Raw genomic sequence first — 12,144 nt, 5'->3', positions numbered from 1 at the left:
TAGTTGCTTAGGCACTAACATAACTTGGATCTTTATATTCATCTGCATCGGTAATCAATATGTTTATTTTATTGTATACATTAAGTTCTTCACATAAGAATAATTCCCATATTATGTTCACTATGAATTTATGTGATAAATGAAGCCTTTTCATTATGTAATAAAGTAAGCTCTTAGAATTATCTGGTAGTATTTTAGCTTAATACTATAGAAAGTAGCAGAATTTGCTGCCCCCAAATGTGCCTCCAAGGCAGGATTATCACAAGCTGGTTATTTTTAAGGAAACAGTAGACTTAGGAAAAACTGAAAGCCAAGTAGAAGTTAACCCTTTTTGTAAGGGATATTTACATTTGTGAGGAACATCTCAATCCATAAGGCTGGCTCCCCCTCAGTGCCTGGAAGAGGAGGATAACTCCATCTCTGGAAATTTTTGTGAATGAGAAGGCAAAGACCTAAATCTGCCTAACAATCTTACCCTTGTTTACTGTGCTCTCCTGATAGGTCCCATATCTGGTTCCCCCTACCTTTAGCCAAACATCTTTTGTCTTTAGCTGAAGAAGGAGTTTAAGGTGGTGGCCTCATGGGAGAGGAGTTAATAGTTTTCCTTTGTGTCTCCCACTTGTACCTTATACAGAAAGTATATGTGTTATTAAACTTGTTTGTTTTTCTTCTGTTAATCTGTCTTTTTATTACAGAAGGGGTCTCAGCCAAGAACCTAGAAGGGTAGAGGGAAAATTATTTGCTTATATATTTATTAATTTCACAATTTAGAATTAGCATAATTCATTTATTATTAATAGTATTAAAATGATTTCTCAGCAAAATCAACCACATTTACAAGAATCATTCATTCATTGGAAATTAAAAAGGATGATAGTGAGGATGAGAGAGGTAGCAGGCTGGTAATACTAAAAAATCTGGGTTAAGAAAGAAGTATTCATTTTATGTTCATTTCTTATCCTAATGTCATATAAAGATTTGGGATTTAATGTTAACTAATAATTCTTCAACACAATTTCCCATGCAAGAAACAAGGAGTAGGATTCTCCAAACCAGTTCCAAAGGTCAGTTGCATGAATTTTGAATTGCTTTGTTGAAGATGATGTTTTGAAAATGTTATGCAATACTCATTATCTTATAACCATGGCTTAGTATTTTTCCAAAACTGTTTGGTTTGGTCTAATTTCATGGACTTTTCTCTTTTCGCTGCATAGAAAATATAATTTTTGGGAAGGGGGGAAGGTTTATTTTATCATAATGAACCAAAAAGACAAAACATTTCTTATTTTGAAATTAACGTTTTGATGTTTTTATTTTTTTTAAGGATTTTTAAAAAAATTTTTAAGTAATCTCTACACACAATGGGGGGCTTGAATTTACAACCCCTGAGATCAAGAATCGCATGCTCTAGGAACTGAGCCAGCCAGGCACTCCAACATTTTTAGGTTTTTAGAACATTATTCATCAAGCACTGAAACATACCATTTACCACCAAATTTAAGAAATGTAGAACTTTAGCATAAGGGACAGTGGTTTGGAACAAGATGATGAATCATCTCCAAGAAATGTAAATGTATAGTAGAGTTTGACTTAAGAATACTAATTAGCTCTGTTCCTTCTCTCCTAGTTAATTGAGTAACTTTGCAGTTAAAATGTAACTAATCATAAAATAAAGACCAGTACAACTCCCTGAATTTAAACAAAACACATACATGAAAAAATAAATAATCACAAAATTTGAGTACTTTTTTTTTACTTTTGTCATTATGATCTATTGAGTTATAGCCAATTCAACAATTGTTTTGTTCACAGTCAAGTCCAGTCATGATCTGCTAGAAATCTAACTTTCATTTAAGCCTAAGGATACTCATAGTTTATTTATACTTTGTGTACATTGGATTAAGCATTGGGATTCTATTTTTCAGCCAATACACAGATATTTCAGTGTATGATTATTTTGTTTTTCTGTCTGTATTTAGGATGGATGATGCTGAGGCCTGTTTTATTCTGAGCAGCCGTTGTGAAGTGGATAGGACATCATCTGTAAGTTTCTAAATTTTCTTTCATAAATTGTGCTTCTTACCTTAGAAGATTGTTTTTTGGATTTTTTAAAAAAAATCTGCCAATGTTAAATATAGGTGACTTTAAAATATTACTAAAGGGAAGCAAATATCTCTGAACAGTCTTTGCTATGATATATGAATAGTTGCATTATGGCCTATATCAGTAAAACTGTTTTTGAAGTAGTTTCTACTAATTCTTGGGTTTTCCATTGATCAAAATGAAATGAGTCATATACAAATAGAACTGGACCATTTTTTTAATTATGTATGTCCTTTGCTATGTAATTTTGTTAAAATGGTCTCATTTTCCTCAACTAAAACAAAGCAGATGGATCAGGCAGTCTGCACTAGAATCAGTTGGAGAGCTTCTAAAAAAGTATGCATTCATGAAAATTCTATTCTAGATATATTCCAGAATCTGTGTGTTTAAAAAGATTCCCACGTGGTTGGGAAGCACATTCCAACTTGGCATCCTTTGGCTTAGATGATCTCTGTGATGTATTTTTATCAGACTTAAGTTATATAAACTCATAATTAAATTGTATAATTTACCAAATTATAACTTCTATTTTTAAACATGCATTCTAATTTTATTGTTTTTAGAAAGTACTTTATTATTTTATGTTGAGTAGATACTGTTAACTCTTGTGTTTCTAAGACAGTGAGTTTATCTCTAGCCATATCTGTGGTGCAGAGACAAAACCTTAGTGTTTCCTGTAGTGACTGAGGAAAAGGTAATATTGCATGGGTCTTTCTGGGACATGATTTGCTTTTTCCTGGAATAGTTAATAAGACCCTCTTGTTATATTAATTTAGACTATGAGTCCTGAATGTGGCAAGCTCTGTGCTCTCCTGTTTACCTCACTCTAATTTACCTAAAGTGTTTATTGATTTTTAAACCAATTTTCTCATCCTTTATTTGAAGAGGGTTGTTATCGCTTGGACTGTGTCTTCCAAAACTCATATATTGAAGTCCGACCCCCCAGTACCTCATAATGTGAACTTATTTGGGGATAAAGTCTCAATAGAGAAAATCAAATTTTAATGAGCTCTCTAAGGCGGGTCTTCATCCAATATGACTGGTATCCTTGTAAAAAGAGGAAATTTGAATACAGGTAGTTATGAGGGAGAATGCCACGTGAACATGAAGACCTCCATCTGTACGCCAAGGAGAGTGGCCTGAAACAGATCCTTCCCTCCTAGCCCTTAGAAAGAATCAACCCTGCCAACACCTTAATTTTGGATTTCTAGTCTCTAGGACCAATAGACAATAAATTTCAGTTATTTAAGCCACCCAGCTTGTGCTACTTTATCACTGCAGCCTACTAAACTAATATGAGAGCATAGAACAAATATAGTTTAGAAAATTTGTAAAATATTTCTCTTTATGAAAATATATTTATTTTTTTCTTTAGTGCTTACTTATTAATGTTGAGAGAGAGAAAGCATGAAAGGGGGAGGGGAGAGAGAGAGGGAGAGAGAATCCTAAGAAGGCTGCACTGGCAGTGCACAGCCCAATGCAGGGCTTGAACCCACAAACCATAAGATCATGACCTGAGCTGAGGTTGGGCACTTAACTGACTGAGCCACCCAGGCACCCCTACAATATATATTCTTTATATATATATTCTTTTTTTAAATGTTTTTTATTTTTGAGAGAGACAGAGAGAGATAGAGTGTGAATGGGGGAGGGGCAGAGAGAGAAGGAGACACAGAATCCAAAGCAGGATCCAGGCTCTGAACTGTCAGCACAGAGCCTGATGTGGGGCTCAAATTCGTGAACTGTGAGATCATGACCTGAGCCGAAGTTGGATGATTAATTGGCTGAGCCATGCAGGAGCCCCTCTAATGTATATTTCTAAAAATTCATCTGCTCCCCTTCTTTTCTCTGGTTATTATCTTAATTCAAACCACACCCTTCTCAGTTCGCTTAAGTATCATTGCAGAAGTTTGTTAATTAGTTTCTTAATTAGATGCTCCAAATGTATTTATAAAATAAATGAATTTGAACTGATTACATTCTCCTGTATGTTTCCATAATTAGTTAACTTTTGTAATTCTGAATCTAGTGCCCCTTAAGTGATAACTTGGTTTTAAAGTACTTGCTGCCCTCCAGTATCAATAATGGTTTGAGTATTAAAGAGGAATATAAACATTAAGAAATAAATATATAATATCTTTTGGAGTACCCTTTACAGTGTGAGTTTGGGATTTTTTAGTTAAACAAATATGTTTCATTTTTTTCTGACACTCTGCCAAATTAACAGGAAATGAATAAAAAATTACACTCATAAGGACCAAGGAGATGGTAGATGAGACAGCACTAACACAAGTTTGGAAGCTAGAAAGCAGATGGATGAGTGGTAACTGACTTAGAAGGAAGTTAAAATTTAAGTTGAGAGAGGAAACAAGTCAGAAGCAGGTTGCTTTTTGCAATGGAACTTCAAAAATCTCAGGATATAGAGGCACCAGATGCTTCTGTAAGTAAGGTTATATGTAGGACTAAACATATGAATAGTGATTAAAAGTCTGTAAGAGAAGCAGTTAGTTTCCCTGAATCCCTTCAGAAACCCATTGCTGATCCCTTTCCCCACCCCGGGGAACAGGTTTAATATTGGCAGAGTTTGACCCAGGGATACCCTTCACTCAGAACCAGAAGGTGCAACTAAGAGTCAGGGTTAAGTCAAAGGTATTAAAGAGTAAGTCGTTTCATTGAATGTGAGGTGCTTCTCCCAAGTGACTCAGAATCCTAATAGCCATGTCCACCCCTCCACTGGAACAAGATTGGAGTAGTTTTCTGTAGGGAAATGATCCATCACAAGATAGAATGCTGTGTGAAATAAGATTCCTACATTCAGTCAAGTCTCAAACAGCTTTTGAGTGTTTCACTTCTGCATATGTTCAGAGTACAGAGATCAATAGATGTTTAACAAAATTCCTGACAAGGGAAAGAAAGAGCAGTGAACAAACATAAAAAAACATTAAAAACAAAGAACTCAGAGGAAACAAACAAAACTATACAATTCTAGGAGAGGAAGTAGATTTTAAAATGTATAACAGCTATTCCAATGGTAATATGAGAAGTTGCAAAGAGTGTACATACATAAAGCAAGAATAGTAGGCTGTAGAATAAACAATTGAAGACAAAACAGGAAACATTTCATGAACCAGAAAGAGCTCCTGGAAATTAAAAATAGGGTAACTCATGAAAAATTGTATAAAAGGTTCAGGAGAAAAGCAAGAGGGGAGGAAACAGGGCAAAATACTGTCTCTACTATTGGAGAGACTCACAGTCAAATTCAGAGAATAGTAATTTCCCAGAGCAGAGACTCATAAGTGGAAATCAACCTGGGAACCAGTGTGCGGGCAGGAAAACCTCAACTGCATTTGATGAATTTCTGGAGGTTCAGTGCAGATAACACTGAGAGTTAAAAACCCCTGGGGAATGTAGTCATGGGGAAGGGGTCTCTTAATTTTGTGAGATTCACCTCCAGGAGCTTGACCAGGTTCTCACAGTAAATATGAGAGAAAAATCCCCTTGGGAGCAAGGGTCAGGGAAGAGGAAACATTTTGAAATACACCAGAGCATTCTGTTCTGCTTAACAGTCCCTGCCCTCAGGGAAACTAGTTAACCAGACCTTAACCTGCTGGAAACATAGTTATCGGAGCCCAGGTGATCTGGGGGAAGGATAACACACAATTCCAGACTACTGTGGCCATCCTCTTTCACATAAGGGGGACCAGGACACTGAAAAAAACATTTGCGAAGGTCACAGTCTAGAGATATTGGCTCATAAAGACTGATGCTAACTCAGGACTTAGAACGCTTCGCCTTACCCCATGGCTCACTCCCTCATTTCTAAAGATCTATTTATAGCAGCTCCTTTAACTTGGTGTGTAATGACTGGCTATCAAGAAAAAATTATAAGGCATACCAGAAGGCAAAAACAAAACAAAACAAAACAATTTGAAGAGACAGAGCAAGTATCAGAACAGACATGGCATGGATGTTGAACTTAGACCAGTAGTTTAAAACAACTGATTGATATGCCAGGGTCTCTCATAGATAAAATAGACAGCATGCAATGACAGATACATAGTGTCAGCTGAGCTAGAAAGAAACCTTAAGAAATAACCAAAAAGAAATGCTAGAGATAAAAACACTAACAGAAATGAAGAATACTTTTGATGGGCTTATTAGTGGACTGGACATGGCTAAGGAAATAATCTTGGAACTTGAGGATAAATCAACAGAAACCTGCAAAAGTAAAAAGCAAAGAGAACAAAGACTGGACAAAAACAGAACAGAATGTCCAAGGACTCTGGGACAATTACAAAAGGTGTTACATAGATGTAATGGGAATACTAGAAAGAGATGAAAGAAGGGGATAGAAGAAATACTTGAAAGCATAGTAACTGAGGATTTCCCCAAATTAATATCAGACACAAACCACAGATCCAGGAAGCTCAGAGAGCACCTAGAAGAAAAAATGTCAAATAAATACACCTAGAAATATCATTTTCAAATGATAGAAAATCAAAGATAAAGTACTGAAAGAAGTTGGGCGTGGGGGTGGGGGAAACACCCTAATTATAGAGGAGCAAAGATAGGAATTTCATCTGACTTATCTTCAGAAACCATGCATGCAAGAGGAGATAATAATAAAATATGTAATGTATTGGGAGAAAATACAGAAGGGAAGTCAATGTCAGAGTTTCGGGCATCTTGAACCAAGGGACAAGGAGAAGGGACCGGGTCCCGGTAATTGAATGGAGTTTTATGTCTTGACAGACGGCAAAGAAGAAAAAAACCAATATCCATGAGTGGCACTAAGTATACAGTATTTCTGCTCCTTTGGCAAAGACTGGAGGGTCTCACAACTATGCTGTATTTTCTGTATGGGGTCTCATGGATTTATCTTCAGGTCTTAGAGAAACAGCCTTTCAGGACTTAATTACAAAATGGACAGTAGGCTGTTCCTGGTTTGCTCAAATTTGGACACACCAGTGGGCTTCCTTTCATCTCTTTTTGTTTGTTTTTAAGTTTATTTATTTTGAGAGAGAGTGTGTGAGTGGGGTAGGGACAGAGAGAGAAGAGGAGAGAGAGAGAGAGAGAGAGAGAATGTGAATGGGGGAGGGTTAGAGAGAGAGAGGGGAGAGAGAATCCCAAGCAGACCCCACACTGTCAGCATAGAGCCTGACGTGGATCTCGATCTCATGAACCAAGAAACCATATCCTGAGCCAAAACCAAGAGTCAGACGTTTCCCCTCATCTCTTTTTTAAAATCATTTTTACATATATGGACACAATGACCCAATTAAAGATTTATTGAGAAAAAAATACAGAAACCCAGAAAAATGTTGCACTAGCTAAGTAGCTTTAAGTGTTGAGGTAGAGGACACCATATTCCCTAATATGTCTTGGGAAGGGCCTTTCAAACTTGGGAAGTTGCTTTCAAACAATTCTACACTGTTTCCTACAGAGAAGTTGGTTCAACAACTTCTGGTCCACCTGCCCCTCCACCCCCATTGTTTGGCTTAAATCCTATCAGGAGAGTTGAAATTCTGCTTTTTGATTTCCTAGAGGTTAATAAATATATACATTTTGGTAAAAAATCTAGGTCATCTTTTTTTTTCTTTGTTCGTATCTTTTTGTATGTATGAGGGTTTGGTCCAGACAAACTATGTTGGTTGCCTCTCCCCAAGTACATCGTTCTTTTGGGAGGTGGGTAGAAGAAGAGAATAACTCCTCCTTTATGATGATTTAGTCCTGCTACAATTTAATCATTTCACATTCATTAAATTTCTTGTATTTTCATTTAGAGGAAAATGAACTCTAGAATTCTAGTCTTAAGCAGCCAAGTCAGCAGTACTGTCATTTATACTTGCTTTTGGGAGTGAAAATAAGTGGGTGTCTTGGGAGGGCCAGAAGGCATGGAATCATGATGTGTTCTTACCTGATGGAATTGTGTTCCACTTGACTAAGAGCTGTCTGGTCTCCTTAATTTTAATCAAGCCCACTCTTATTAGATATTAGAATCACATGGGAAAATTCTAGATTCTCGGGACATTCCTTCTCTATCCTGCAGTGGATAGCAATCAGTCACTCATAGGCTTCATAACTCTGCAACATGGGTTGAGAAATAGTGTTGAAACTATTAGATAGTGAGAAGAAACAGGTAGATTTATATTTTACTGTCTGTAAAGCAGACAGTCAAAAGTCAAAAGTTTTACTTTGTTTTAAAAGCTGACCAAAAACAAGGTCAGTTACACTGAACCTTCCTTGGAGAAATATTTGTTAAATATTTATTTGTTAAGTAAATAAGATTAGGAAAGTTTATTTTTCTTCTCTTAATTTTAATTCCAAAGGTATATATGTGAAATTAATTACTGAAATGTTTATGATTTCTCAAGAAGTAATTTAGATTAATTTTTTATATATTTGGTTGTAAGATGAACCTTTCCAATAATTATTTTTAATATATTAGATTTACCTGGCAATATTTTCCTGCTGTATATATATATGCACATTTGAGTCATGATTATCTGTTGTGTGGAAAAAAATGTTAAATCTATAGAGCTGAATTTTTAATATTAGGCATACTGTTAAAGAAATTTTTCTAAATACGGTTTAAAAACATTCTGGTGTGATGGCCCAATAGATGCATGAAAAGATACTCAACATCACTAGTCATCAGGGAAATGGAAATCAAAACCTACGTGAGATATCACTTATCAGAATGGCTAAAATAAAAAAGACAAGAAATAACAGAGTTGGAAATGATGTGGAAACTAAGGAACCCTCATGCACTATTTGTGGGAATGTAAATTAGCACAGCTACTGTGGAAAACAGTATGGAGGTTCCTACCAAAAATAAAATAGAAATACCATATGATCCAATAATTCCACTACTGAGTATTTACCCAAAGAAACAGAAATACTAATGCAAAAAGATATATGTACTCCTAATTTTACTTCATCAGTATTTACAGTAGCCAGGATATTGAAAGCAACCTCAGTATCCATCAAGAGACAAATGGATAGGGGTGCCTGGGTGGCTCAGTCGCTTAAGTGTCTGCCTTTGGCTCAGGTCACGATCTCACCGTTCATGAGCTCAAGCCCCACATCAGGCTCTGTGCTGATAGCTCAGAGCCTAGAGCCTGCTTCGGATTCCGTGTCTCCCTCTCCCTCTGCCCCTCCCCTGCTCATGCTCTATTTCTTAAAAATAAATAAACATTGAAAAAAAATTAAAAAATAATGATAAATGGATAAGGAACATGTGGCATACATGTGCACATGCTCACACACACACACACACACACACCACACACTAACAGAATGGAATATTATGCAGCTGTTAAAAAGGATGAGATCGTGCCATTTTTGACAACATAAATACATCTAGAAGGTATTATGCTAAGTGAAGTAAGTCAGTCAGAGAAAAACAAATACCATATGGATTCACTCATAGGTAGAATCTAAAAAAAAAAAAACCAAATGAATAAACGAACAAAAAGCAAAATCAGACCTACAAATATACAGAACAAACTGATGATTGCCAGTGGGGAGGAGAGTAGGGGATTGGACAAAACATATGAAGAGGAGTGGGACATTTAGGCTTCCAGTTATGGGATGAGTAAGTCATGGGAATAAAAGACACAGCATAGGGAATATAGTTCATGACATTGTAATAGTGTTGTATGGTGACAGATGTTAGGTATACTTGTGATGAGCATAGCATAACATGTAGAGATGTTGAATCACTATGTTGTACACCTAAACTAGTATAACACTGTGTGTCATCAATACTCAAAAAAATGTTTAAAATCATTGTGTTATGAAAATGTTCTTTTACATTATTTTCTTTGGTACAGTTACACCTGTTGAACAATATTGTTTGCACACTTTCTGATAGATACATATGCATGTGTTATTGCTGGGCTGCAAAATTGAATGAATGAGTTCCTCTTTTGTTCTAATAACATTTTTTAAACCAGGCAGAATAATTCCGACTCTAATACTAGTTTTGTACATTCTTCTAATTGGAGGAGAGGCAGAGTTGTGAAAAACATCAACATGAAAAATTAATAAATGTTCCAAAGGACTCTGTGTTGGAATTAATAATATTTCATAAAAAGAAATGTATTCCTATGTAAAGTTTTATATTTTTTATTCAAATATTGTAGGGTTCTCATGAACCTGAAAATGCCATAGCAGCATCTTTAGTAAAGTTTTTTTTTTCTTTGTATTGAGTGGCAAAAGTTGTTTTTAAAAAAATCATTAAGTGTTCGTTTCACTTAAGTCAAAAATTCTTTTTGATGTTACTAAATCAAATTTAATTAAAAAGAATGAAGCTCATAATAAATGGTTTTTAAAGAAAATGCCCATTTTTTTTCTTAAGATGGTTATTTATTTATTCATCTTTTTATTTTTATTTTAAAGATAACAGGCTTTATCATCCAGCAAGTGAAAGTATTCAAACATGTATTTTTCTACATAACTTATTGTGAAGGATGATAAATACAATTTTTAAAACTTCTAATATTGTATTGCTAATTTTCTACAAAAATCTTGCATGTTTATATAGAACTGGAGTTCTAGTTAATACTGCTATTCTTGGTATACATAGTTTAGCTCATTTTTTTCAAGTCTATTTATTTAATAAAACTCAAACAAGGAACCAAACAAATTTGATATTTCGTGAGTAGTGTCCATGTGGTGAGGCATTTTGTGCACATCGTGGCATTTCATGCTCACTGCAATTGTTCCATAGATGAGAGAACCATGGCTCAGGGGTGTTAATTAGATTTACCGCAGTGGCAGAGCCTGGCGTCTACCCAGGTCAGGTCAACTTTAACACTCTTCTCTTTGTACCCAAACGGCTTCCCATGGTGATAATAGCTTACAGTTCGAATAGGTCACACATTTGGACATAAAAGTGGTCCCACAGTTTGAAATTGTAATCAGGAGAATATATGTGTGTGTGTGTGTGTGTGTGTGTGTGTGTGTGTGTGTGTGTGTGTGTATATATGATATATATACATGTATATATATACATATATGATGTATATATATACATGATATACATATATATATATATATGATTTTAGGCATCAGTTGTCACTCCCACTCCCCATTTTTAGTCTATTTTTTAAAAGACAGTTACTTTAAATCCATTAAACCACTGATACTGTATTTTGTATCTCTGCTTTGTAAGAAGAATATGGCGTTTGTTTTCTTTTTTCATTCAGCTGCCATTCTCAGTTTTCCATGATCCAGTTTTGGCCTTCTGTATTTACATTTTTGTATATGAAGGCTGATATCATTTACTTTTTATCTGGTGATTAAAACTAAATGTTCTGCCATTGTTTATTGATGAAGTCTAAATGTTGAATGCAGTATACATTTAGAATTTTGTGACTATGTACACTCTTTTCACTGAAGAACCAGTGATCACTTTGATTACATTTTCCCTTTTTTGTATTGTTTCCTGCCATCTCCTAAATTCTCAGAATCAGGTGTACATTATAGGTATATGTCGTAGACTCTGGGTCTAAAATTCTCTCTTGTCTAGCAAAAGAGCGGGACTCAGGATTGAAAGCGAGAGATGGCTAATGTCTGGGAAAAGACAAGAGCCCCGAATAAGGGTACTTGCCCTGTTTTTATTAGGATTAGAAGGCTTACAAACATGGCGATGGATGTGTACAAAGGGATAATGAATCTGTGAACATTAACTTATGGAAGTGAAGGAAAGGGTGTCTTGAAAATATTCGTGGTTAGGGGTTTGGGTTAATACAAAACAAAATCCCAGTGCTGGCAGTCTGGAGGAAGATTGTTTAGAGGGGACAGGAGCCAACACCTCTGTTTACCTTAGCCTAGGGGATGAGACAGGTAGGGGAAATAACCTCAGGGTTGACAAGGCACCTTTTCTTTAGTTAACCATTTCCCCTCTGGGCTGCTTTGCCTGCAGCGCAGGGTCCATAGTCCAATTCACCAATTTATCTAATCTGGCCCTAGTCTCCTGTGAAAGCAGCTTTTCTGCTATAGTACTAAATTGGGGTGCTTCCACCCTGAATATCT

General features: G+C 35.7%; 1 protein-coding gene across 12 annotated transcripts in view; it reads left to right on the top strand.

Moving 5' to 3' along the window:
* Window positions 1-12,144, top strand: part of KCNT2 (potassium sodium-activated channel subfamily T member 2) — a 364,649-nt gene that overhangs the window by 175,218 nt on the left and 177,287 nt on the right. For all 12 annotated transcript variants that reach the window (XR_015245793.1, XM_086693290.1, XM_086693289.1 and 9 more), the window contains one exon: window positions 1,980-2,043. Coding sequence is in view for 11 of the 12 variants with exons in the window: in XM_086693290.1 (XP_086549416.1) it covers window positions 1,980-2,043 (64 nt within the window). In the remaining variant the exon portion in view is untranslated. The remainder of the gene's footprint in view (window positions 1-1,979; window positions 2,044-12,144) is intronic.

The sequence above is a fragment of the Puma concolor genome, chromosome E4 (genome assembly GCF_028749965.1).
Source record: "Puma concolor isolate L17-30 chromosome E4, mPumCon1.1.hap2, whole genome shotgun sequence".
In the NCBI taxonomy this organism is placed as follows: Eukaryota; Metazoa; Chordata; class Mammalia; order Carnivora; family Felidae; genus Puma; species Puma concolor.
Note: the sequence above shows the minus strand (reverse complement) of the source record. Positions and strands in the feature narration are given on the sequence as shown.